Here is a 27,500-nt window from a genome sequence, read left to right as displayed (position 1 = left end):
GTTTTATTCATTCATTCATTCATTTCCTCCGCATTTTATTTATATCTAAAATATATTTCATTTATTTATATAGTTATGGTTGTCGGGGCCCCAGAATCCTGAAAATTAAATGTGGAATGACTGAATGAACGGACGAATATTTATTTATTTATATATTTATGTGTTTATTTAGATATGCATTTAACGATTTATATAGGCTATATAATATATATATATGTGTATATATACATTTATTTAATTATTAATTTTTTTATTAACTTGGCCCTCCATGACCATATTAGGCTTATTATGAATTAATAAATGAATGATCCAGTAAATATATACAAATAAAATTTTCCTTGTACTCAAGATGTCATTGTTTGTAGCAATAAATAAATAAATGTAATTTCTGCAGTTAATAAAAAAGAAAATAAATTATAGTAAGCTAAGGTAGTTTTATTTTTATTTAAATGTTTATCTTGCTTGGGGAAAAAAATGTAACCTAAATTATCTCTATTTCGCTTGTGATATCAATTTACCGTAAATGCTTTTTACTACTTTAACAGTAAATGGGAGAGTTTTCGCTGCGTTTTAAAAATTCTGTTGCTGTCCATTACTGAGTTAAAAAAAAAAAAAAAAAAAAAAATCCTGTAATATTTAGTTTTCTAGGGTAATGATTGTCCCATTCCGCAGTTGCTGTGGGCGGGGCTTGCACTCACGCCGCCGCCTGACCTCGCGCGCGCGCACCACTCGCCATTCAAACTCACCGCTCGCTGTCTCTCTCTCTCTCTCTGTGTGTGTGTGTGTGTGTGCGCGCGCTGATTGACATCGTGTAAATGTCGCTAACTTCACTCTTCTCTTCGTGTATTCACAGACACACAGTGAAGTGTAACTGGACGCGGCTCGTTCGTGCCGTTGATATCTACACTCTATGAGTCAGCCGTTTGACTTTGAAGGACTGAAGCTCACTCACTCCAGTGGACTTTGACAACCGCCGTCTGGGTGAGTTTGCAGAAATAACGTTAACTGACCTCAGGAAGAAATAACACTAAACGATTAGCGATTATACTGACTTATTATTTTGTTATTCGGTGTGATTTGTCTCACGCCTTTTTAAATAATAGCGAAAATGCACACAACGTTTCAAGTAACGTTATATTATAATATTTGAAAGGCAACTCGATATGAAACTTAACTAAGTGTAAAGCAGCATTATATATTCCAGCTTGCTTCAGAATGTCTTTTGTTGTCTAGCAGAAGTGAGATTGAATTGTAAGTTATAATTTGTCGTTAGGCGTTAACTCCACCCTGTGTACAGTCCATTCATCCTTCAAGCATGTTTGATTATGGGATGTGTTTCAGCGCCTGCTGCAGTACTCTGAGAGACCGCGAGATGGCGCTCGTGCACACTGTATTTGGCGAGGGGGAGTGCCTAAATACAGCCATGCAATAATCACAGAATGATCATGCTATTCACTGTGTTGCTGCAGTTTACTTTGACCTTGAAAGTTTACATTAAAGTTTCATTTTAATGCAATATAGCATTGCTTGGGAGTCATCTTCTTTTTTTTTCTTTTTTTTTAAAGGAATAAATGGGTTACAGTTGTGTATCTGCTGTTTATTCAAAATGATTGCAGAGCATTTGTGTTTCTTGGCACAATTTGGCCACATTTGTTGAGTAAGGTCTTTTTGCATCTGCTTGTGCCTTGTGCAATGTTTGGCATCTGAATTTGTCTTGAGGGATCAGTAATTCAGTATAAAGTATAGCAGTCTGTCTCTTTCTATTTCAGTAGGTCTATGATGGTTTGGTTTTGTGACTTGCAAAGAGAAGTGAAATGTTTTTGGACCGTAGTGTGATTGACTGATTGTTTAATGGCTGTTAAGGGACACTGTGTGTCAAAACTAGAGAAAAATCTATTCTTTGCTTTGAGTCAGCTTTTGTAATTGCTTTGCTTAATAATGCAAGACTTTTGTTTTCTTTATCGGAAATGAAGTCAATTAGCCTAATAGCTGCTTTTAAACTTTGGCGAAGTGTTGTCGTCTGTGGACTATAGTGAGTCAGTGGCCAATAAAGATGTCTGTGATGGAAAAATATATATATTAATATATTATATCAATTATATGTTATTAAAAAAGCTTAAAACTTGAAACTCATGGGAAATAAGTAAATCATTAAACAAGAGTTTGAACGTTTTTTCCTGAATTACATATTTTTTTATGTGTTTTATAAATTAACAGTTCAAAATGATTGGGCGTAATTTTTATTGGTTTGTCCGACAAAATAGTGCAGTTTTGCGAGAGACTATAACTAAAATCAGATTCAGGTTGTGTTTATTATTATTATTATTATTATTATTATTATTATTATTATTATTATTATTATTATATTTGGTTTTCAACTGTAAATATTGACCAACAGCTAGCTTTCCATTTATTTACCGTGTATTTTAACTACAAATGCCCGTATTTCCATCGCTGCACGCTTAAGTGAGTCTGTTGACAGCTTTCCTGACGGACGATTTTGAATCTTTTTATATCTAAGACTGTGTGACGTAGCGCGGGAAGGCGTGGCTCGCGTCTTTTCCACCAATAGATTCAAAGCATGCCGTGTGATTGACAGTTCATCCTGGAAAATAGGAGGAACGACTTTACTTTATCCGTCTGGCTTTACTCTGTTGTGGAAGCCATTTTGGGATTTTCCTGATAGTAATTGTGAGTCAAGCTCGAAACTTGTGTCTATAGAGCTCGGGCGTAGACGTCATGGAATGGTGCATTGTGGGTAACGGCGGCCATTTTAGAGGCATCGCAAAGCAGGTTTGTAATAAGATAATAGCCAGTCTCCAGAAAAAGTTATAGAACGTGACAAAAAAAGTTGCCTATACCTATACGGACAAACTTAATAATGAAGCCAAACAACGCTACTTAAAAAAAAAAGAGGTTGTAGGCGGAATCGATCCCTATGAACACATGAAAGTTTACCAAGCCTCAGTTTCCCTGATCATTTCTCCTACCGGGTCTGTGGAGTGAGCGCTTACACCTCCGATCAATTTAAAAATGTCACTTTCACTTTTTAAAAAGTCACTGGAGGCTCACCTGCAGATCATAAATGGATCTGCAAATTAAACGTGGAGAAAACAATCTTTCTCACTAAGGAAATGTTAACATTAACCAAGCATCAGTGGTGACACACACACACACACACACACACTTATCAGATTCTGCGAGCTATGAAGCTTGTCTATGCGGGTTTGTTACACTTCAGGAGTAATTACTCACCTATCATACTTGCAAAAATCCACTGTTTTCCTCCGGTAGTTCTGTAATCCGGTATAATATTGACGAACATTCACCTCAGACACAACCCACCATTCACCAAAACAAGACGCTTAACTTCCTATTTTGAAGTTCGTTCCAGTTTATTTTTATTTTTTTTAAACAAGTTGTTCAAATTTGTTAAATACAGTCAGCACACAAATATCAAAAAGCAAATTAAGTTCAGGATTGGGTCAAAAGAAAATGTTTAAACAAAAAATACAGACACTAAACTGACTCCCTTACTGGCCAAAAACTAGAGAAAACGTAATGTGTTTGTGTGTGTGTATGTGAGAGAGAGAGAGAGACCATACACAACATGTCTCACCATAACTATGTATTATAATATTATCGAAGGTGATGGTTTCCCTCCGTACAGTGGCGACCCAAGCCATCTGACGCCTCTTGGTGATTTCAGACACCTTGTGTTTTTTTTCCAAGTAGGAAAATGTTGAAAACTAATATGATTCACGAGGCGTTTGCCCTGTCGATCATGAAACCGATTACAGCAGTTCACAATACAGCAATACTGAACCATTTTCCAAAAAATAATCAAAATTAATGACCAAATGACCAACGTTACCTAATGCCTACTATACAGTACATCTACTTCTGTACCGCGATTCCCACAATGCATTGCGACGTGACGCAACGATCCCGACCTCTATTCCCACGAAGCTCGCGGCTCTCGACACTGGTGTTTGGACAAACACGGTTGTTTCTGTTTTTATTTGTACGTTATATGTCCGTCGAGATGCGGCGCTCATTCTGCGCCTCCTTGAACTGGATGGTCATTTCTGAACTGGACTGACTTCAAAACAACAAGAGACTGTAGAAACTGATGGTCAAACTGGCAAGTGCTGGAATATTTTGTTGTTATTTTTGCTGCTTTCATGCAGGACACAACGTATTCACACAGATACAGTGATATTTTCAGTGTATTTTATACAGTCTTTGGCGGACAGTCAGTGAAGCTCCTTTCTTTTCCAACTCTTGACAGAAAACATGGCCCTGGATTAACTTAGCTGTCGTGCACGCAATCAGGCTTTCATTTATGTAAGATATTTGATATATTATACAAATATTTAAGACGTAAACACGATTGAAGTGCGCTGAAATCCCTGTACGCATTCAGATAAAACAATTGTAGCGTTGCATTCCAAGGCTGTGTGTCAAAACCATAGTGAGCTGTCTACATAGTCAGCATGGTAGACTCATTCTAAACAATGAAATCGAGTCACTTGTGGGGCTTTGAAACGAAAGCTCAGTGTTATACAAACACGGGTCGATTTGAAGGTCCAGAACGCGTCTGTGGATCACACAAGTGCTGACTTGTTAGGCAGCTCACTAGTTTTTGAAGCGCAACCCAAACGTAGCAGAAGCGCAGATATGAGACGTCAAATCTGGAGAGTTGTGCGTCTGTCTTGTTTAGAAATGCAAATGCACCTTTCCCACAAGAGATAAAGATGCAAAAGGCCATGAAGGTGTGAATATATCAAGATGAAAGCATAAATCCTGACTTAATGCATAAAGAAAGGAGCTCATGCTGTTCACCGACTTGTTTTCATCCGTTATTAGTGGCAGGTTATGTCTGAAACATAGCTGTGCTTGTCTGGGCTTGTGAAATGTGCGTTTTAGACAAGAAAAAGAGGTGGAAAAGATTTTCCCTGGATGTTCAGCCTGTCTCTTGGACACTGGAGAGTGGTCTTCTGCATCTCATCAGGTTTTGAGAATGTCAAGACACACAGTTAGAGGACAGGTAAACAAAATGAACACGATTTTTGACTTTGGGTAGCTCTTATTATTAGCTGAATATTGTGTTAATTGATACCATTCAAATGTTTATTTTTTTCAGCATTTTTTAAAAGTTCAGGACAGTTTGAACTCTTCATCTCAACTTCATAATGAGTTTAGTTCTTATAATAGTGCTTATAGATAATGAGTCAAATTTAGAGTTGAAAGTTAAACTTTTAGTTTTAGTTTTGGTTAGTTTACGGTCTTATAGTCTATAGAAGACTAAACAAAGGCATTGAATTAGGTTAATGATGGCATAACAAAACAAACCATGCAAATGTAAGACATTTCTAAACTGTGATCGAGTAAAATCAGGAAATTTAAACAGCACTTTACAATAAGGGTAGATTAAATTCATTATAGACAATTCACATTATAATTAATTTTTTAAAAGTTTTTTTCTGAAAAGTTTTTTTCAGTTTAGTTCATTATACCTAATTAATACATTTTTGTAAACTCTTACCCAAAATATCTATTGTGGATAAAAGTGTAGATGATGCTCAGATACAAAATAATATTTAATTGCCGGGGATTGCACTTTGTAAATTCACTTTTTATAAAATTAAATGTTTGCATTTAGCAGACGCTTTTATCCATAGCCGCTTACAGTGCATTCAGGCTTTTTTACCTATCATGTGTTCCCGGGGAATCGAACCCCCAACCTTGCACTTAATAGTGCAATGCTCTACCAATTGAGCTACAGGAACACTATAATATTTATAAATATGTCAGAAGTCTTCTTTTGGTAATCATACCTGTGTAATAAATACACGTTAAATTGTCTGTGCTCTCGCTGTCCTGTTAGTGCAAGTCACACTGGACAGCAGTTGATTTGTGAAGGTGTAGGTGTGGTCTGTCACTTCCTGTTTGGTCAACAATATCAGATAAAGTGTTTCCACATTAAAGAGCACAATTGACTATGAAAGAGTTGCTGTCTGTAGTTACCACAAGCTTTGTGTTCAGTCACCTGTGTGCGACTAAACAATTAAACTAAAGTTGTTCCTATGTTGCTGATCAGGATTCCTCCCAGAGGCAGGCTGAACCACAGACCGCGAGTGTGTGTGTGTGTGTGCATGATTTCATGGGTGTTTATGCATTGAAGTCACACCCATCATCAGTTGCCGTAGTTTGAGAAGCCTGCTCTTCACATCTGGTTTGATTTTCACAGCGTGCTCAGCAAATGACCATGGATTTTTCCCGTCTGCACACGTATACTCCTCCTCAGTGTACTCCGGATAACACGGGATATACCTATTCACTCAGGTGAGAATGACGAAGCGATTGCTGGGTGGAACTACGGTGCTCTTCTCAAATGCATTCTTTCTGTTTATCCGACGTTCAGCAAATAATCAGCAATTTCTGTTTAAGGATTTCCATGTCAGGTCAAACCTGTTTGTTGCTGCAGTTTTGTGAGTCTGCGGTTGTAGACAATGAACTTCTCTTGTTCGACCTGTTAGATGTAAAAATCTGCGTCTTGGGCCAATTTTGAATCCTCGTTCAGTAGTTGTGTTCAGTAGAGTATTATTAGTGTGCGAGGTGAAGGGTTGGATGACCGCATGCAGGTGTGCTGCTTCTGCGTTCAGTTGACCTCAGGCGAGTTATAAAGTTACACAGAATTGTGAATGTATTCATCATACCATTTCTTTGGGCTTACAAGATCCCCTGAATAGCAAAAACGCAGCCTAGGGCTCCCGGTGTTTAAATTGTATTATTGGGCAGCAAATACTAGGGCATTGTGTTACTGGCTGGTATTTCCATTGAAACTTTCTCTGTGGCTGATCCCTTGTGGTTTAGGTTTGACACATTTGTCTCTGACCTACATCTTGTCTCCCAGTTTGACTTTTCTAAAGTGTCTCCCTCATCAAAACTATTTGGGACTAATTGAATAACTAAAAATTCAATACGGATGTTAAATCAAATAAGGAAACATGTTAAATTAGCTGACGTCTCTGTCCTCACACCCATAGCAAACATGTTTAAACTCTTTCTGTTAGACCGAGGTTTTCTTGCATGGTAAAGCAAAGGTCTGAGGTCTATCGGGGATCTTTACATAGATGGTAAATTTGCAGCTTTTAGCTAGTTGCAGTCTGCATTTAATCTCCCAGGCTCTGATTTTTTTTTTTTTTTTTTGGTAATTTCAAGTGAGATATGATCAAATGGTCATGCAATGTTTTATTTAAAAAACAAAATCTAATACATTTGAGCAATGTTTTTTGGCTCTTTTGGATTCAACTTTTTCCTCATTCAAACCTATACGAGTGACACGTCTTTTGTATGCTATAGTCTTTGGTTTTACTCAGGAATGCCCCACACCGTGCCCTCTTGCTGTTATATTTACTAGGACAGCTTGAGTCTCATTGGCTGTCACACAGGTTTGGTTCAGCAGTGGCTGTGCGCTGGAGTGTGTCCGTGTGGGTTGCATGACTGGGCTTCAGGCAGAAACCGTTGTAAAAAGAAGTGGGATCGAGTGACAAACGGTTGAGCCATCTGTCGCTGGCACTCAGAGGAATGTGATGAATTAGAGTTACTCAACGCGTGTCAGACAGGGAAGACATGCGTACAAAGAGTCATTGTGTAATTGCGTAAGAGAGAAAGGAGCGCAGCGACAATAGAGCAGCACATGCATGTTGAGCTTTAGTGAAAACATTTTTCTTCTGGATCCCTGTTAAGATGAATTACTTAAGATTGGTGCATTGCTGCAGTCAAAAAGGGGATTTCAAGGCCTCAGTAGGGGTGTAACGGTTCACTCAACTTAAGATTCGATTCACGATTTTATTTTTTACAAAATGATGAAAAGAAAAAATGCTAAATCTAAAAGACAGTAAGTTCCCCTCAGAGATACATTCATTTAAACTCCTACCCCTAAATGATTTGTTTTGCATCTCAACCGATTTGAATTGTCACATAGATTTTCAGTCGCAGTTAATCGTTACATCTCTAGGCCTCAGTAACAGCAGGCCAGAAGTATAATTATAAATTATATATTACCATGAAACAACTATTATCGTGCCATACCTTCTAATATCTAGTCATATATTTTTCACAACCCATATATTTTTGTGTGTGTGTATCTGTGTATTTGTTGTCCTTGCTACAATGCAATTTGCTATTTTTTTCCTGCCATATTTGTGACCGACAATGGAGCTCATCGAATCATGGCAAAACATAGGGACCCTTTGTTAGTTTTTCCCCCTCATATTTCAGATTTTTGTTCCTTAAATAAGAATATTTCTCATGTGTCGTCTCACTTACTTGTTTACTCCGTTTAACTTGAACCATTTATTATGTTGTAACTAGTACAATAACTGTTGAAATGTCAAGTAAATATGCCCATGTTCCCTCTCATGTGACAGACAGTCAGTGCAGTTAATGTTTGACGGTGCAGTGCAGTGAAGTTGTTTGCAGTGTATCAAGAGCAAATTACGTGTGTGACGTGTTGTGTGAAACTGGGACAGAAGCACAAGACATAAGAATCTTCTTTATATAGCTTCTTCTGGTTTGGACACAATCAAATTTAGTGTATGATGTTAGGCAAGATCGTAGAAGATGTGCATGTTGGGAAGTATCCTGCATGAAGGGAATACTTGTACCAGAATGGTTTGAGTCTCTTTCACTGCAGTGTCACACTCAACAGCTGCTGGAGTATTTGACAGCTGTATGATACTTTGTGTGTGTGTGTGTGTGTGTGTGTGTGCATGTTGAATGCACTGAAGTTACTTGATAGTTTTTTTGTTCTGCTTTAGCTGAGCTGTAATAAAGGAAGTGATAACACGGAATTTGAATAACCACAGGGCCTTTTCCCTCTGATAATAGCTTTCTCGGTTTCTGGGAGATGAAAGAGCCAAGCGCAAAATTTTGTATATTGAGCCTTTCTTAGTGTGTGTAAAAGTTTTTGTGTTCTAATTTAAATAAATGTAATCAAACTAGTAAAAAAATAAATACAGATATGAAGAAATATCCAACAAGTCACATGTAAAAAAAAAAAAAAAAAAAACGATATCTTAGTACTTTTATTAAACTATGACTTTTAATTTAAAGTCATAGTTTAATAAAAGTACTAAGATATCGTTTTTTTTTTTATGACAGGCAATATTATCTAAGCTACACTTTTTACATAAATAAATACATTTATTTATGTAAAAAGTGTAGCTTAGATAATATTGCCTGTCATATTGCTTATATAATTATGGGCTTTTTATATTACTATTAAAAAAAAAATCAGAGCTATCCTATGTAGGGATTAACTGTGAGTGTAACAGAATAATCAGTATTGCACAGTGAAGTGAAGGAAGAAGGATAAAGTATTGAGATAGTAAGTGAGACAGCATGTGATTGGTCAAGAGGGTCACCTGATGCAGTAATGATGCTGAAGTGGATCAAGAAGGCGCTGCTTGTTGACCGTTAACCCCACTCAGGTCCTGTAGTATCTCTCTGAACTCTGAGCTCAGACACTCGTGAGCCGTGAGCTTCTTAATCTCACTGAGAGCTCCATGTGTTTTCCCTAATCCCATTTCCTCCTGTCAGTCGTCACTTCTCTCATTGTGTGAGTGGAAGATGGATTCTGGGGAGGTCTGCACTAAAAAGTGTGCTGATCTTGAAACTAGCATACTAATACAGTGTCCTAACCTGGCATGCTGCAATAAAACATCATGCAGTGAATCTCTGTCATGTTAAGGGACGTTCACACTGATGCTGATGATGTGCAATGGCTATGTCAAATCATTCGTCAAAAAGCATTTGTTCTGAAGACATACACTTGAAATTTTGTAGACCAATATGTAATAAAACATGTCTCACGTGACTCCGGGGGGTGAATGAAGGCCTCCTGTAGCGAATCCGTGTGTTTTTGTAAGAAAAATATCCATATTTCACCAGCTGCAAAATTGGCAAAGAAGTGATCTTTCAGGAGTTGATGTAGTATGTATGTGGTTCAGAGCATTAAGACTGAAGATAAGGGGACTTCTAGTAATTCAGTGTAGTTTTGAATTTGAGAGGATGTGTTTCATTCAATCTTATCTGATGTGGCACGTGTCCAGTGGGTATTTCTCACAGGAAGACACGGCCTTTAAGGGACTGTTATTTTAAGATGTTTGTGCTGTGTTTCTCATTTCCGTTGCTAGGTTTATTCCATGCTTTTGTGTTCTGGTTGCTGTGGTGTTTACGCATGACTTGTGCCAAGCTCAGTTGTTTATAATAATCTTCTGATCTGATTTGTTAATCAGTCGTTGACTAATGCTCATTGAGTAATACGAGGATTTTTATTTGGCCTTTTTTGAGATTTATTTGACCATGTCAACTGGATTTTTTTTATAGATCTTTGTCATGTAATGCTTTCAAAGGTCTATGATTTGTTTTGTCTTTTGTTTTCTTAAGTTCTTTTTTATCAGCATTATCGCCCATTTTTAGGACTGAGGCTGTTAACGGCAAAATGATAGAAAACATAAAAGTGTTCTAAATAGTGTTGTCACGGTACCAAAATTTCTGTATTCGGTACCGATACCAGTGAAAATCCACGGTTCTCTGTACCAATTTCAGTACCAAAGCAAAACACAAAAATTTGCTAATAAAAAAAAACCCCTGCTTCCTGACCCGCATTTTTAAAAAGCAGTAAATGTTCATCGTAGTGCCATTGGGCCATATATGTAGGAACTAGGCAAAAAAACAAACAACAACAACAAAAAAAGCTTTTTTCTTTTATCTTGCACACTGAACCTGTGATTGAGCTCTTAATTTTCAACTCTCAAAGTGCACCAGATTTATTAATTTAACTTTTAAAATTCACAAAATTTTCTTACACTAGAGGGATCAAGGACCATCCATCAAACAAAATCCTATGGGAAACACCAGTAATGATTTTCCAAAATAAAAATTAAGCCATTCTTTTTATTTTTTGGCAAACAAATTGTTGCACAAGAGATTTGCTGTTAAAATTAAAACCTAGATATTATCCCTATATGTGTAGGCTATATTTACCTTCAGAAAGCTTTGTTTTTGCATTTATTTCTGTTTGTTTTGTCCTCATTCTTCATTAGTTAAGAATCTGTTGATGTAACCGTTTTCTTGATTATTTAATGAAGCATAAGGCATATTGTGATAAAGCCAATATCATATGGTTAATATGATACACATGTATATTTTCACTCTCTTCTTGTTTTTCTGATACAGACGTTATAATGAATGTAAATGGTATGCATTAAACCGTTCAGGGAGCATGAACTTCCTGTTAGGGTTCAGTGATGTTTAGATCTAGTAGCTGGGAGGCCATTACAGATATTAAACTTCATCCTGATGTTTCTAAAAGCACTCTTCAGTTTGTTTAGCCGTGTGTTTGAGAGTGTAATCCTGGAGCAGGGATTCCCAAACGTTCTGTCAGCTGAACTCCTTAACTTCATATAATATTTACTTGAAAGATTTAGATTTTGGTCTTGATTTTCTGCTGTTGGGTAATGCTAAGTTCACAGCAAAGCATCTCACATTAAATACCTCATTCAATCATGTAGAGCTTTTTATCTTGCTTCATCTTCTCTAGCCAAAGTTAAGAGGAATTTTGTTTAAACCAAGGCCGCCGCCTTGAATCGAGTCCGATTTATTGAGGCAGACAGGTTTGTGGGAAGTGTCTTTGACAGAGGACTGTATCTCTGTAGAGTTGCTGTAGGCCTCTTGTGACCTCTCTTACTGCTGCGCACAGTTTTAAGGAGGCAGATGCACCGCTCCCATTTGTCATTTGTAATCATAGCCTCAAAGAGCTTTGAAAAGTTAAAGAATTTTAAAATGTAAAAATTAGCAGATGTGCTCAATTGCAAAGGATTCACACTGGACTCTTTTTTTTCTTCTGCTGACTGCAGGTGTCTCAAGATTTAACTTGTAAACCTGAGCAACTTTAATCCTCAGGTTGTACCATGTGACTAGTTTGAGCAGCCTGTCTGAATGTTATATGTTTTTTTTTCCCACCCTGCAGCTCAAGTTACTTGACCGCTGCTCTTGAGTTTGAGAAGGAGCATCAAATCAACCCTGTGTTCGACTCTCCCAGAATGTCTCGCCGTAGTTTGAGGCTACAGACCAGCGGTGGTTTTTATGGGGACAACAGCCTCACTGAGCGCACAGGCGTTTACAGTGTCGGCTCCTACAAGCAGACCAGCTCCAGCAGCAGCTCCAGGTCAGATCTTCTTCTCTCTGTCAGTGGAAGATAACAAAGTGTGCAACATTACCTCTTATCAAGAAACCCACACAGCCTCATGCCAGAACCTCTACGCGAGATGAGCGCCATGCTTTTGTCATCATCATTGGAAAATGTTACATTTTAAAACCGTTAAGCCCATGTGTCAGCCCATTGTTACTGTGAACATCTTTGCTTCAAGGGAAGGAGGGTATCTTAAATTTATAGAAATATGCAAGTAGTGACAGTCAGCATCTCGGCTTGCACTGGTAAAAGAGGTCGAGCTGTAATGACTGACATGTTGGTGCTTGAGTAAAGTGAATGAAGAAAAATGAATGACATGGTGAAAATAGCATCTTTCCATCCTTAAAAAAAATTCCCTGAAAAGATATATTTGTGCGATCAGCCCGGAAGCACATATTTTACATGACTTACAGCAAGTTTGTACAACTTGCGTGTCGGTGCTTAATCATGGGCCATTAAACTGACACCGTGTAAGCATAGTACTATTACTATTTTTGCAAGTAGTATTTTGTCTCTTTTAAAAAGCATTTTAAATACTTTTGAGCAAATCCGCATATTACCTATAGAGACTGAAGATTAGAGTAATGATGCTGAAAATTCAGCTACACATCAGGAATCAATTACATATTAAATCCTTACAGGGTCTGAAATAGAAAACCAAGTATTTTTGTTTTGTTTTTTGTTTTTTTTACACTGTATGTTTGATCAAATAACTGGAGCCTTGGCGAGCACGAGAGGCCTCTTTCAAAAACATAAAAAAAAAAAACCTTACCGATCTCAACATTTTCAGAAGTACTGTATATATAAATGAACTTAATTCCTTCTATTACCAAAAATGTACTCTGTGATCATGTGATCTAAAATGACACATCCTTATGATTCATTATAAAAACCTAGCATCATTTATATAAGATCTTATCAGGGATTTCAAAATCTCATTTCTCTAGCACTTGCAAAAGCTATTAGAGGAAAATATTCTATAAATACTCTTGCATGCACCAAATGGGGAAAACTTGCACAATTTTAAATAAATTGCAATTGTGTGTCTGCAACATATGACTGAATAAGTGAATATAGGTTGTACTAGCATTGCATAATCACTTTCAAATGTGATTGTCCTGCTGTATATTTCCCCACAGGACTGTGCGGAGCAGGAGGCAGCAGCAGAGCTCATCCGTGTACGAGTCTGAGAGCGTGACTCAGACTCCTCAGAAAGACCAGACCCTGTCAGACCTGAGTTTCAGCAGTACAGCCAGTGATGCATCTCTGATCTCCAGCCTGCTGGATCAGTCCACACTCAGACAGAGCTCCACGACACACACATACTCTGGTCTGTAGCCTCTCACAAAAAGGTTATCATCAACCGTTTGTAAATAACATCAGGTAAACCGTTGACTTTTTATTAATCTATTTGTTTGGTTTTCTCTTAATGATGTGTTCAGCACAGAGAAGAAGAACTGCTCACAGCTCTCTGTTGGAGAATGGAGACATCAGTAAAACAGAGACGCACTCTAATCTGGCTAACGGCTATATTTGTAAGGACTGCTCGTTCCATGGCGACGGGAAGGAGGACGAAACTTCATATTCCTTACCGTACTCCACATCTGTGTCTTCAGCGTATCAGACAGCTGGAGATGCCGCTATAACCAGTTCTCTGAACAGTGTTGACAAGACAGGTGAGGACACGAAGATGTCAAGTCGCAAACATCGCCTCTCCGTATTTCAAAACACTTCATTGAAGTAGTTTACCCCAAAAAAGAATAATTGGAAGAATTCGTTTGCTTTTTCATCATAGTATATATGAAGATTTTTAGCATTACATTACATCACTTGCTCACCAAAGGATCCTCTGCAGTGAATGGGTGCCGTCAGAATGAGAGTCCAAACCTGTTAAAAACATCACCATAATCCACACCACTCCAATCCATCAATAACACGTTTGTAAGGAGCAGATCCATCATTAAGACTTTTGTTCACTTAAAACCCTTGCTTCCTGCTGAAATATGATTCCTCGATCCATGATATTGCTTTCTCCTGTGAAAAAGTTATCTTTCTGAATCTGAAGATAAATATGCACACATCCAACGCTGTTTACAAGCCAAAACCGCTCTAAGCAAATATGTGGGTGGATTTTGATATGAGACGACAACAGTAGATCGACTTTTTCACTGGAGGAGGTGTTGTTATGGATTATGGACTTTTTTTTTTGGCCAGAAGCGACACTTTAAAGTTAAAATGATGGATTTGTTTCTTACAAGCATCGATTTTTCACTTTTTAACTGATGGACTGGAGTGGTGTGGATTATGGTGATGTTTTTAACAGCTGTTTGGACTCTCATTCTGATGGCACCCATTCACTGCAGAGGATCCAAATCTGAAAACTCATCTACATTTTGGATGGCCTGAGGTTTAATACATTTTCAGCAACCTTCATATTGTTGTGTTTTTGTTTCAATAATTTGTTTAACATACTTATTTTTTATTCGCAATGAATATTTGAAGTAGAGAAAGGCATTTTAAATGAAGGAAATAATCTCTCATTTTCAAGTTTGGAAATATGTCCACTTTATATATCTGTGTGTGTGTGTGTGTGCAAATTCATGCCCACTCATGTTATGTGAAGTAAAGTGAAAAGCATGCACGAATTAGAGATGAGCAAGTGTTTATTTGCTCTGTGTGTGTTTCAGCTCATGACCGCTACTGTGGCAGTGTGAATGTACGAGATCTGGTGACCACAGACAGCCATCTCAATCTCAACGGCTCACTCTGTAAGTACACACAGGATACTAAACCTTCCTTCAGATGCGAAAGCAACCACAGCTACTACAGCTAATGAACTGTTATATCATATGACACTGACGTTTGTGTGGCTAAACATATTTTAGCAGAAAATCAGCATCAACAGAAGTCTAGACTGCATTTTGTCACTTCCACAAAGGTGGTCTTGTTAGCTGTTCTTCAAGTCTGTCAGGGGAAGCAACCAGTATTTGGTCTCATTGGGTTATAAACCAACATTCTCGGAGGTTAAGAAAGAGTTAAGTGAACCACATGCTGATTCGAGTGGATTTCCATGTTGATGAGCGCTAAGCTCCAGATTGTTTTTGTATGGCTAGCTTAAGTGAAGAACCTAAGCCTGATGATTAGCAGAGCATGTGATTGACCCATTCTAAATGACAACTGAGTTTAAGGATGACAAATGATGAAATTAAACCGATCCACACATGGGAATTCAAGAGTCTGGGACACTGGATGTAACAACAAGTCTGAAGTTGACACTTGAGCTATTTGTGATGTTTTCATGTTGCCTTCCTGTCTGTATATTATATTATTATATTATATTATATTATTATTATTATATTTTTATTTACATGAAGTATGTTACATTTTAAGCAGTTTTCAGTCATTTTCAATGTATTATTTTATATATTCAGCTTAAAATTTTTGTGGAAACTGTCAAGGAATTTCTTTTCTTTTCCAAGATTCTTTTCTTAGAACATCGAAAAGAACAGCATTTATTTGAAATTCAAATGATCCTTTGTAAAGATTCTAAATGTCTTAACTGTCACTTTAAATCAATTGAATGCATCCTTGCTGAAAGAAAGCATTCATGTATTTTAAAGTATATGTTTTACTGACCCCAAACTTTGTTTTGAATGTATTACTTTAGGAATGTATGTTCTAGGCTTCATTCATCTGCTGTGTATTGTTTCCATGAATACACTGTGGTAAAACTGTGAATGTGTCACATGACTGTGATGTTGTCATCCTTGTTGGTTTTCAGGTGATGACTGTAAAGGAAAACAGCACATGGAAATCCACACGGAGCACAAACGCTATTCCTATTCCTCCCAGCATGTATATGCAGCCTTGTGGGCGCTTGTTTCTTACACAGGTTATACACCACCTTCAGATCTATACACACCTTCCCAGTAGATGTCGACTTCAGTGTCTCGTTCCAGTAGAGCTACCTGGATTTATGTTTTTCATCTTCATTTCATTTGTTAGCCGAAAGATTCTGTAAGTCACTGATGAAAGAGAGATGGTGTTGTCTGATTGTGTTCTGTTTTGATGGTGCATACCCAGGTTACGGGCTTCTGCGGGTTTGCCGAGGTTTGGGCTCGGCCGGTGCGTTTGTGACCCGGAAGCTGAGGTCCCTTCTGTGGCTGGCAGTGTGTTCTCCAGGTTGATATACATTCAGACTCCAGCATGCTTATCTGTGTCTCTTGCTCTCTCCTTTCCCTCATATCAGTGTGGCTTATTAAGACTTTTGCATCTATTTGACTTGTTCGCACAGTGAACCTACAACACTTCTGTCTGAAGACTCAAATCATTTTAACCATCACTTCCTTTCTTAGCTTCTCGGCTGTGGTGGTTCCAGTCCATCCGTCTCTGTTTCTGAATCTTTGACTAATAATACTCTTCTTTAAAGCAATTAAACCTGTCAGTGTGTCACTTGGAGCAACTTTCAGTCCATATAACGTCCTCCTCTGCTCTGGACAGGGAAAGCAGCGACTGGCGCCTTCTGGTGGCTGGGAACAGGATGGTATCAGCTGGTCGCGCTCATGTCTCTGATCAATGTCTTTCTTCTCACCAGGTAAACAGTTTGAGTTTGATCCTTAATAGAAATCTTGGCTTTGTTTTCTTGCACAATAATTATGTGATATGCTGTTTTTTTGGGTCGGAATGCAATCATTATCCCTCGTGTGCGTATGATAAATGTAGTTTTTGAGTGTTTTCTCTCTGTCTGTCAGGTGTCTTCCCAAACTACTGAAGCTTCTTCTGTTTCTGCTCCCCTTGCTGCTGCTGTTCGGTGAGATTGTAATAAGACTGATTTGTAACACTGCTATTAATGCTAAAGGAATTTATTTAATTTAAGCATCTGTTAGATACAGTATAAATATATATATATTATGTACAGTGTTTTACATGAGCATGAGGTGGTCTTTAGTAAAAAAAAAAAAATCTTACCAACTTGAATCTTTTGAATGGTAATTTAACTTTGCACCGAAACAGGAGCTAGGTGCTTCACTAGAGTCATACTAGTATATGCAACGTTTGCAAGTTAATGTTATACTTCTGTAACAGTGTAAAATTAGCATATTTTAAGTGTGTATTGACATTGCCTGCAGGCTTGCGTGTTAGGCTTCCATTGAAAGGGAGTCACACGTTAACAAACACATTTTTCATTTATATTTAAAAGATTAGGGCCATGCGGTAAGCTGGTCATTAAAAGTATGTCACAAAGAGCAGTGTTATACATATGAAGAGTTTATTTGCAAAAACAGATCACTCTGTTTTCTTAAGTTTTCCCAAATCGTGATTTTTATGATGATGATATGTTTTTATTGTGTCAGTTAGCTATATTATTTAGTTATTTTTTAACCTAATCAAAATAACCCAGATTAATTGGAATGCATAATGGGAATATATATATATATATATATATATATATATATATATATATATATATATATATATATATATATATATTAGGGATGCACCGAAATGAAATTCTTGGCCGAAGCCGAAGCCGAATAATAATGAAATGCTTGGCCGAAGGCCGAAGGCCGAATACCGAACGCGGTGTTTCGCATTTTTTCCATTTATTTTGCCAATCTGTCACCTTTTTCAGTCCTTCTGAGTTTGCAGGTATGGACATGAGATGCAGCACTAAACAGTCTCTCACTGTTGGTTCTTGTGCATGGAGCAGACAAGTACCTGCAGAATAGTTGAAAATTTTATTGCAGTTTTCTGACAGTTGCTCATTTCAAAACGAACAATGTCTTCAAGATAATGAAATGGTTGAAACCCAGTGTAGGCCTACTATTTTACTACACTGAAAATAGTTCAGAATTTTCACAAAATACATATAAAATATAGGTAGTAACACTTTACAATGTTTGATAACATTATTGCATTAACTAACAATGAGCAATACATTTGTTATGGTATTTATTAATCTTCATTAATGTAAGATAATAAAAAATATTTAGTTCATGTTAGTATAAGTGCATTAACAATTTTAACAAATAGGCCTACCACTTTTGATACTTTTTAATTCAGAAATTACAAATGTGATACTTAATTTTAATACTGTATTAGTAAATGTTAACATTAAGATTAATAAATGCTTTTAATAAGGGTTTTTCATTGTTAGTTAATGTTAAAAATAGAAACTACTTATAAAGTGTTACCATAATCCAAAATATAAATAAAATCTTAAATTAATTTCCCATACAAGGAGCCTACCTGCGTGCCATCTGCGCCAGGTCAGGAAAGCGGCCTTGATTTGTCTTCCAAAATTCGAGAGGGTTATTGCTCGTGGGGATGGGGACTTCTGAGAGATACCCATCTACAGTGTTGGGAAAGTTCACTTTCTACATGAACTAGATCAAAGTTCAATTCACAAATTTTAAAATGAACTAGTTCAGTTCATAGTTCAAACTACAAAATTTTGAACTAAGTTCACTAAGTTCCAAAAATGAACTAGTTCATAGTTCTTTTTTTCCATATGTTGCTGCAAGCTATTATTTTTCACAATTATTGCCACAGCCCATATAGAATCACAGACAGCAATTATTTTATCAGTTTTAACAATGAAGCTATGCTCAGATTTCATCTTCATATAATATCCAATTTTGAATCCTTATCCAACCAGGGTTTACATTAGGATTGAGGGGACAGCATTCCCCCATTGTTGCTTTAATGCTTTGTCTCCCATTCTCACCGACCTTGTCATAAACATCATAAAAAATTATTTTAAATGATCATACACCTTCTTGCTACATGCTGCTGTCGCCTTTTTTTTTTTTTTGATGACGCGTCGCGCATGCGGCGGACGACTGTGCGCCACTGGTGGCTGGTGTTGCCAGATTGGGTGTTTTTTCGCTACATATTAAGACCCGTTTACGGTGTGTTTTAGCCGGGCTTTCGCCAGGAAGGCTCTATAGAAATCTGGCACCCTATTGAACGAAGTTAACCTGAGAGAGCGTGCCGTTCACAGACACCAGAATGAACGAGTTGACAGTAACGTTCATCAGGCAGTAATACAGCACGTTCAGTTCACGTTCGCCCAAAATATGAACGAGTTCATGAACTATCGTTCAATGAACGCGTTCAGGCACAACACTGCCCATCTAACTGTTGAGCAGTCGAGCTTGTCCTCTGTCTTGCAAATGGGTTATTCTCTTGGAGGATCTCATCGAACATGTCAGACAGCGAGACTGTGCGCGGCTCATCTGTAGTACGAGCCAGTTTACTCTCTGAGCTGTTTTCATCTCCTGCGCTGTGCATCACCTGACAGTCTCCATCACCTAGCGGCTTTCCCAAATCCAGAACAATGTCTGCAAACGGCCGTTTTTGCATCTTTATCTGACACTTTTTAAAGTGTTTCCACACTGCTGACATGTTTGCTGCATAAAGCGCGCGCCTATCACTCTACGCGGGTTATTTGATTGCGTCATTAAAAACGTCATTGTTCGGCAAAATTTATTCGGCCTTTTTACTTATTCGGCCGAACACCGAAAGTGCTTTTTTGGCTATTTTCGGCCGAATAATTTCGGTTGCCGAACATTCGGTGCATCCCTAATATATATATACGTGTGTGTGTGTGTATATATACGTGTGTGTGTGTGTGTGTGTGTGTATATATGTATATATATATATATATATATATATATATATATATATATATATATATATATATATATATATTTTTTTTTTTTTTTTATTGTTGTTAAAACTGCTTTTTCATTACTCCTTTTAGAGTCTTAATATAGAGAGACTAGTTTTATTAAAAACAGACATTGTTGTTGCAGTTCATTCTGGTGACACTAGTGGCACAGAAACCCTTGTTATGATCCAAACATTCCTTCAGGAAACCAATGGCACTCATAAACAGCCACTATTGTGCAATCCAGCAGTTATAACCCAGATGGTGTTGCTTAGTCTCTTATTCAGGATTGAACAAACATACACATTCTCTCTCTCTCTCCCTCCCTCCCTCCCTCTTCAAATACATTATTTGAATTTGACTTCATATCACTGAAGTCCTTTCTAAATATCTTTTTTTTTTTTTTTGGTACCAGAAAGTCCATAAACATCTAAAAGCAGCTTCTGATCAAAGACTGAGATTTCTCTCTGTTTGCAGGTTTATGGTACCTCGGTCCGCCCATCGCTCTGTCCTTCCTTCCAGCTGTAAACCTCACCGAGTGGAAAACAGCAGTCACTTCTTTCCCATCGCTCCCTTCTCTCCCTTCTCTCCCATCTCTTCCTTCTTTACCTGCATTACCTTCTTTCACACAAGAACCACTGGCTGAAGAACAGCACATCTCAGCCCCGGTGATCTCACAGGTAACAAACCGAGGCCAGTCTGTAGAGGATGATGTCTTGTGTCAAATCTGATATTCACACATCAATACATGAATCTGAATTCTCTCAGGCTGTGTCAGAGTCCATTACCAGCGAGCGTTTGGCTCGTCTGGAGCTGCGTGTGGCGGAGCTGTGGGAAAGCATCAGACAGGGGGAGCTGAAGGCTAAACAGCAGCGAGAGGAGGCCGTTGGTTTGGTGCAGGCTCTTGAGCATCAGATGAACACACAGACAGACAGAGAGAGCCTCAGCCTGTGGGTTTCTCAGCTCCTGGAGCCCAAGTTCACCGCGCTCAAGGGAGAGATGGAGAGAGTAGCACTTAACAGGGCAGAGGTCAGAATGAGTGCACAGCTTATGACTTAACTATTAGCTTTCATATTCTCTAATAGTTTGTTTTGATCTTTCCAAAGTGATCGCCAAAAGGTTAACATTCTATGGGACTGTCCTGCGTTTAATGATATTATTCAACAGTTTCTTCTAAAATTGCATTATTAGATGTTTTACTTAAAAAAATACATTTAAATACAAACTGAAATGGGTTAAATCGCTATTATAATTTTTCTTCATGAATATATATTTACATATTTTGCCTTGACTGTTGCCTTTGAAGCTGATATGGCTTTTTAAATAAAATAAATATGGAAGCACATCATCATGTTTAATGTTGTTATTATACATCAATTTTATTCATAAATGTTATTGTTATTTATTATTTTTTTTAATCTTTGGAAAATTTGTCACTTTCTATGAATGCATACTTTATGTATTTATTATAATGCTGTTGTTTATGAAGCTTAATTGTATTTTTGCCATGAATATAAGGATATAAAGTAAGCAAAAAATTGCAAATTCAAAATAAAATGGAAGCGTTTTTAAAATTCCTGCTTTTAATGTTACTAAGCAATGATTTTATCCAGAAATTTCATGAATGTTTTGAAAATATATTTCCCTGAGAAAATGTCTTGTGTCTTGCTTCTATGTCACCTGTTTAAGTACAGTATTTTGTCTGGTTGTTATCATACTGTTTTTTTTTTTTGTTTTTTTTTACTCTCACAATGTCTTCCAGTCTGAGGAACAGTATGTGCAGCATCAGACGAGTCTCGAAGCTCGACTAGCCGAGCTGGAGCTCCTGCTGAAGAGCCTGAACTCTAGAACTGAGGTATAAACACCCCCCACACTTATTTATTTAGTTATTCTACCCCTCCATCTAATTCTGTCTCAATCACAGGAGCTCCATCTCACACAGCAGACTCCGGTGCAGGCTCCCGTCAGGTAGACATGCTAATACATCACATGTTTTGGGCTCCTCCTGTCTGAGTATTGATGTTTCTCCTGTGTTTCCCGCTGCAGTGTTGGAGTCTCTCAGGAGAAGCATGATGCTTTGCTCACTGAGGTTCAGAGGCTGGAAGCAGAGCTGGGCCGCATCAGAGGAGACCTGCAAGGAATGATGGGATGTAAAGGGAAGTGTGACCGACTCGACACCATACATGAGACCGTATGTAATCTTTATGTACAGCACAGAATACATTCATCCTGCTTTTTTGTGTGTGTATATATATGAGTCCTATCTCTTCTCCAGGTGTCTGCGCAGGTGAAGGAACAGTTGTACGCTCTGTTGTACGGTCGAGACGGAGCTGAAGCAGAGATCCCCGAGCCGCTGATGCCCTGGCTGGCTTCTCAGTACACACGCTCATCTGACCTCACCGCCACCCTCGTGACCCTGGAGCGCAGCATTCTGGGAAATCTGTCCCTGCAGCTGCAGGAGAGCAGACAGCAGCAGTTCTCGGCTGAAACGGTTACTCAGACGGTGGCCCACACCGCCGGGGCTGCTGGGATGTCAGAGGAGGTACTACAACTGTTGTTTTGTTATACACTGGTGTTCAAAAGTTTGGGGTCAGTAAGATTTGTTTTTTATTTGAAACAAATTAATACATGTATTCGGAAAGGATACATTAAAATTAATCAAAAGTGATAATGAAGACATTTATAATCTTACAAAAGATGAACTTTGTTCATAAAAGACACAGTAGTATCACAGTAAAAATGTATCTCCATTTTAAAAATGTTAAGCACCAAAACTTTTCTTTTTTTTTTGCCTTAATATTAATAAACGTTCTTGAGCAGAAAATCAACTTATCTGAATGATTTCTAAAGGATCATGTGACACTGAAGACTGGAGTAATGATGCTGAAAACTCATCTTTGACCACAGGAATAAATTATCTTAATATATATTCAAATGGAAAATAGATATTTTTACAATTTTAATAGTATTTCACAGTATCTACAGTTTTACTGTATTTTTGAACAAATAAATGCTGCCTTAAAACTTAGTTTACTGACCCCAAACTTAAAAGGGAAGTGTATACGTCTTGCTCTTTTCAAATGGACTCATTAATATCAATATCATGAAATAACAAGCAGTCTGTCTGGTAGAATATTAATGAAATCTTATGCAACTGTGATGAAGTTCTGTGAAGAATCCAGTGAAAATGGATTTGATGATTTTTTTTCTTTTGTTAACATACCAGTGTCCTTTAAATCTCTCTTCTAATAACGCCTGTGTTTCTCAGCAAGTCCAGCTGATGGTCCAGCGTGCGCTGAAGCTGTACTCTGAGGATCGCACCGGACAGGTGGACTACGCTCTGGAGTCTGGAGGTAAGCCCGGCTACAAAACACACAACCCCTTAAACATCACCAACCCTTTAAAGAGGCTTGTACATGAGACGTGTGTGTGTGTGTGTGCAGGTGGCAGTATCCTCAGCACACGCTGCTCTGAGACCTACGAGACTAAAACAGCACTGATGAGTCTGTTTGGAATCCCGCTCTGGTACTTCTCCCAGTCGCCACGAGTCGTCATCCAGGTAAAACCTGTGAACACTAATCTGAAGCAGCATCAGACGCATCAGTTAATTGACACACCGATAGATAGAGCTGGATCGAGTCTTGATATTGAAAGCATGTATTTTGTTAGAAGAGGTGTATTTCTGTCTGCCTCACAGCCGGACATGTACCCAGGAAACTGCTGGGCGTATAAAGGCTCCCAAGGTTATCTGGTGATCAGGCTCTCTTTAAGCGTGATCCCTACCTCCTTCTGTCTGGAGCATATTCCCAAAAGCCTCTCTACTTCTGGAAACATCAGCAGCGCACCACGCCGATTCTCCGTCTATGTATGAACGCACACTTGTGTCTCGTGTACTTGCATATATTCATGGCTATTTATGCTTAACCCAGTGAGTTTTTGTGTTAGGTGGTGGTGTATAATCCCACTGCTGTCTGTCTCCACAGGGATTGGATGATGAATACCAGGAGGAAGGGAAACTGCTGGGTGACTACACCTATCAAGAAGATGGAGAGTCACTCCAGATCTTTCCAGTTATGGTAAAATATGTCCAGACAGAATATGTGAAATGAGGAAAACTGCAGAATCCACTCATTAAAATAGAGTTTACTGAATAACATGGAGTGTAACATGATTTGGGCCAATTCTAATGAATATGAAATTATGAAAGAAATACTATATATAGCTATTTTACAGTAGAATGTACTTCTCATATTAAAAACAAAAAACAAAGCAATAATTATACTACAGATTATTAATTTAAAGGAATTTCATCCTTGTTTTCATTTAAACAGTACACATCTGTTGTGCAGCACTTCGTTTGCCAAAAATGAAAGGAATTGTTCAAGTAAATTGTTAAAATATTATGCATTAATTTTAATGAAATTGTTTTTGATAATATAACTTTTATTAAACTCAAGAATACAGAAAAATTCAAACCGACCAAAAAACACATCATAGGGCACTATTATCGTTAAAATCCTTATTGGTTAATAACATTATGTTCTTACATTGTTATAACATTAGGCTGCAACATTAGAATAATTGTGAATTTTATTTTGGACCAGATTCGGCATTGAATGTATAATTTTCAGGGAAAGCTATCCCAGCATGCATTACTACAAGCTAGTAATAAAATCAAGTTTTATTAGCTGAGCGATATGTTGGAATAAATTGTCTTTTGTCCTCTTTATTTAACACCACTCGTAAAATTTGGTTTGAGTTAATATGCTGTTACATGAAACAGAGCTACTGTGGCGTTCTGAGCATGTTTCACTTTGCTTTCTTTTTTCCAGGAGAAGAACGGCAAGGCCTTTCAGATCATTGAGATGCGAGTGCTGTCGAACTGGGGTCATCCTGAATACACCTGCCTGTATCGCTTCAGAGTTCACGGCACACCTCACACTCTGTGATCAGGCCCGCGCTACAGTACTATATAACCCTTTATGTACATATAGGAAACGCTCGGATGAAACTGGCTTGCTAGACACATTTCTAAGACTCTAATACAAATGATGACTGAAACAAGGAGCACAGCGGGAAAGAGCAGTGTGTTTAAGCTAAGGATTCCCACTCATTTCCTTCCCAAATCCCTGTTCTTGCACTGATTCATGCCCTTGCGGCTGGGCCCTGTGTCACGCTCTCACCCGCAGAGGTATCTGTGCCTTCAGACAGAATGTGCTTCTCTCATTCTGTGTACATCATTTTTCCTTTGTTTTCTGAGTGTACAGCGAGGAGAGAAGTCACTGACGCTTTGAGGTGTTCATCTCACCAAACCTGATGAGAATATGTCTGGGTCATGTTTTACCCCAAATCATTCACTAAATTAATCCTAATTTAGAGCTACTGAGATTTTTTGCATTTTTTCCTTAAAAAAAAAAAAAAAAAAAAGATAAAGGCTCATTAAGATGAGCTTTCTCATTACTGTAATGCAAAAAATATGTATTATTTAAACAGTTTAATTTTTTTAACATTATGATTGCATTTGTTCTACTTATTTTTAAAATTCTATTCATTTTAATGTTTTTTTTATTTACTTTTAAAAGATTGTAATACAAAAATGTTGCTATATCATTGAGAGTGGGAAAAAGTAATACTTGTAAATATATAATAATTATTATTATTTTATTATTATTTAGATTTTTTTTTTTATAGGGTGGAATATGACCCAGGCAAGTTTTCACCCAACAGGCACTTCATTTCAGGTTTTTTTATATATATATATATATATATATATATATATATATATATATATATATATATATATATATATATATATATATATATATATATATATATACAAACAAATAAACTCATACCAGCCATAAATTGCAGGAGACACTGGTTTGACCTCGGATGCTTTCTCCTGAGAAAGGAATGGATGTTTATGGACTGTATGTGAGCTTGTGGACTAAAATGTGTACATTTGAACAAAACTGGACATAAAACACTCACTTGTTTGTTTCTCTCGTCAGGAGTCATATCACAGTCACGATTCGCTGCAGGAATGTAACTTATTGTAATTAGACCTTTTTAATCAACTTCAATCAGTGTTTACTTTACATAAAGGGGTGCGCTCTGTCATCATCTTTACCCTTTTTTGTGTTTTTAAACATTTTAGTTAAAGGAACACTCCACTATTTTTGAAAATAGGCTCATTTTTCAACTCCACCAGAGTTAAACAGTTGAGTTTTACTGTTTTTGAATCCATTCAGCCGATCTCCAGTACACAATTTAAATAAACTCTTTGGTCATTATGAGTGAGATGCTAACGTTCTAGTCAGATTCAATGATCTCTGCTAAGCTAAGCTAAAAGTGCTACTGCCAGACCCAGAGATCAGCTGAATGGATTCAAAAACGGTAAAACTCAACTGTTTAACTCTGTTTAATTTAAAAATTGAGCCTATTTTCAAAAAAAGTGGAGTGTTCCTTTAAATTAGACAGTGCACTGTTATGTCTTTATAAAGGAAATGTAAGTTGCACAAAGTCCTGTGTGATTCGTTGGATGTTTGAAAAGTCAGGGGTTGCACTGTGTTGACCTGAGAGAGTCTGTTTGTAAACTACTGTTGAGTTGTTCATGACTATTTATTTTCTGGAAATTTAGCCAAGAGATAGGACTTTGTGCAGTGTGTTTTTGTAAAGATGCTTTTCAATGCATATTGGTCCGTTTATATTTAGTTAGTTTTTTGTTGTTGTTATAAAATGGCTACAGCACTATGAATTGTACCAGTAAAGAATTTTAATTTTGATGGTATTTGTATTATTTATTTATGCTTTGAAAGCGGAGTGGTTCAAATAATTCAGCTAAAAAAAAATGTTTTAAAAAATTATTCTTTTTTTCATGTAGGAATGAATGTCATACAACTGTAGAAGCACACGGGCTGAGTATTATGAATTTATGAATGATTCATTTTCAGTTGTAGATCATTTTTTGCTTGACGTAAGCTATTTTTACTGCAGTTTCTCTATGGCCCCAGTGATATTGCAGTATTGTTGAACTTCAGATCACTCCAAATCTGCCAAAATCACATGACCAAGACATCTTCCTGTGTGCCAGCAGTCAAACATGCAATTATGATTCCCAGAGAGGTTATAACTTCTTAAAAATCTATTTATTAAAAATGCATACTGTATGTATTTGTAAAGTTTGATTATATAACAAAAATAATAATTATGACATCTTATACCCTTAAATAATTGGGGAAACCTACAGAAAAGTCTAGGATAGACACTTTTTATATATAAATCTTCAATGCACTGGAGAAATGTGCTATTTAGGAAAATGTAAAAAAATCTAAACCATAAACACACGCTAGATATTTATAATAAGATTAATAAATGTAAATACTGGTCTCTTTTCTTCAGATATCTCTATGTAACATCAATAGTGACTGCAGTGAAAGACAGCAGTAATGTCGGTCACGTGACTCGCTCCTCTCCGCCGCTAGAGAGCAGCACGAGCCGTCTGCTACTGTCCCAGTGTGCGTGGTTGCCCCGTATGTGGGTTATGACCTGAAATGTTCTCAA

The 27,500-nt window shown here is 37.4% G+C and overlaps 1 protein-coding gene across 4 annotated transcripts; it reads left to right on the top strand.

Moving 5' to 3' along the window:
• The first annotated feature begins 759 nt into the window (after window positions 1-759).
• On the top strand, window positions 760-26,722 carry LOC127952810 (SUN domain-containing protein 1-like). 4 transcript variants are annotated; one of them, XM_052551620.1, is made up of 22 exons: window positions 3,530-4,144; window positions 4,930-5,050; window positions 6,254-6,348; window positions 12,044-12,241; window positions 13,405-13,595; window positions 13,708-13,941; window positions 14,953-15,033; window positions 16,047-16,157; window positions 16,349-16,447; window positions 16,766-16,859; window positions 17,017-17,075; window positions 20,415-20,617; window positions 20,706-20,966; window positions 21,700-21,792; window positions 21,862-21,905; window positions 21,984-22,128; window positions 22,213-22,479; window positions 23,206-23,290; window positions 23,381-23,496; window positions 23,635-23,802; window positions 23,921-24,013; window positions 24,770-26,722. In XM_052551620.1, the coding sequence occupies exons 2-22, from the start codon at window positions 5,024-5,026 to the stop codon at window positions 24,884-24,886; spliced, it is 2,781 nt and encodes a 926-aa protein (XP_052407580.1). In that variant the 5' UTR covers window positions 3,530-4,144; window positions 4,930-5,023; the 3' UTR covers window positions 24,887-26,722. The 4 variants fall into 4 exon arrangements, with proteins under 4 accessions (XP_052407582.1, XP_052407583.1, XP_052407580.1 ...); XM_052551621.1 differs by lacking the exon at window positions 4,930-5,050; XM_052551622.1 differs by lacking the exons at window positions 3,530-4,144; window positions 4,930-5,050; window positions 6,254-6,348 and adding an exon at window positions 760-981.
• The last annotated feature ends 778 nt before the right edge of the window (window positions 26,723-27,500 follow it).

The sequence above is a fragment of the Carassius gibelio genome, chromosome B3, assembly GCF_023724105.1.
Source record: "Carassius gibelio isolate Cgi1373 ecotype wild population from Czech Republic chromosome B3, carGib1.2-hapl.c, whole genome shotgun sequence".
Taxonomy (NCBI): Eukaryota; Metazoa; Chordata; class Actinopteri; order Cypriniformes; family Cyprinidae; genus Carassius; species Carassius gibelio.
The sequence above is the reverse complement of the archived record's forward strand: the minus strand, read 5'-3'. Positions and strand labels throughout refer to the sequence as shown.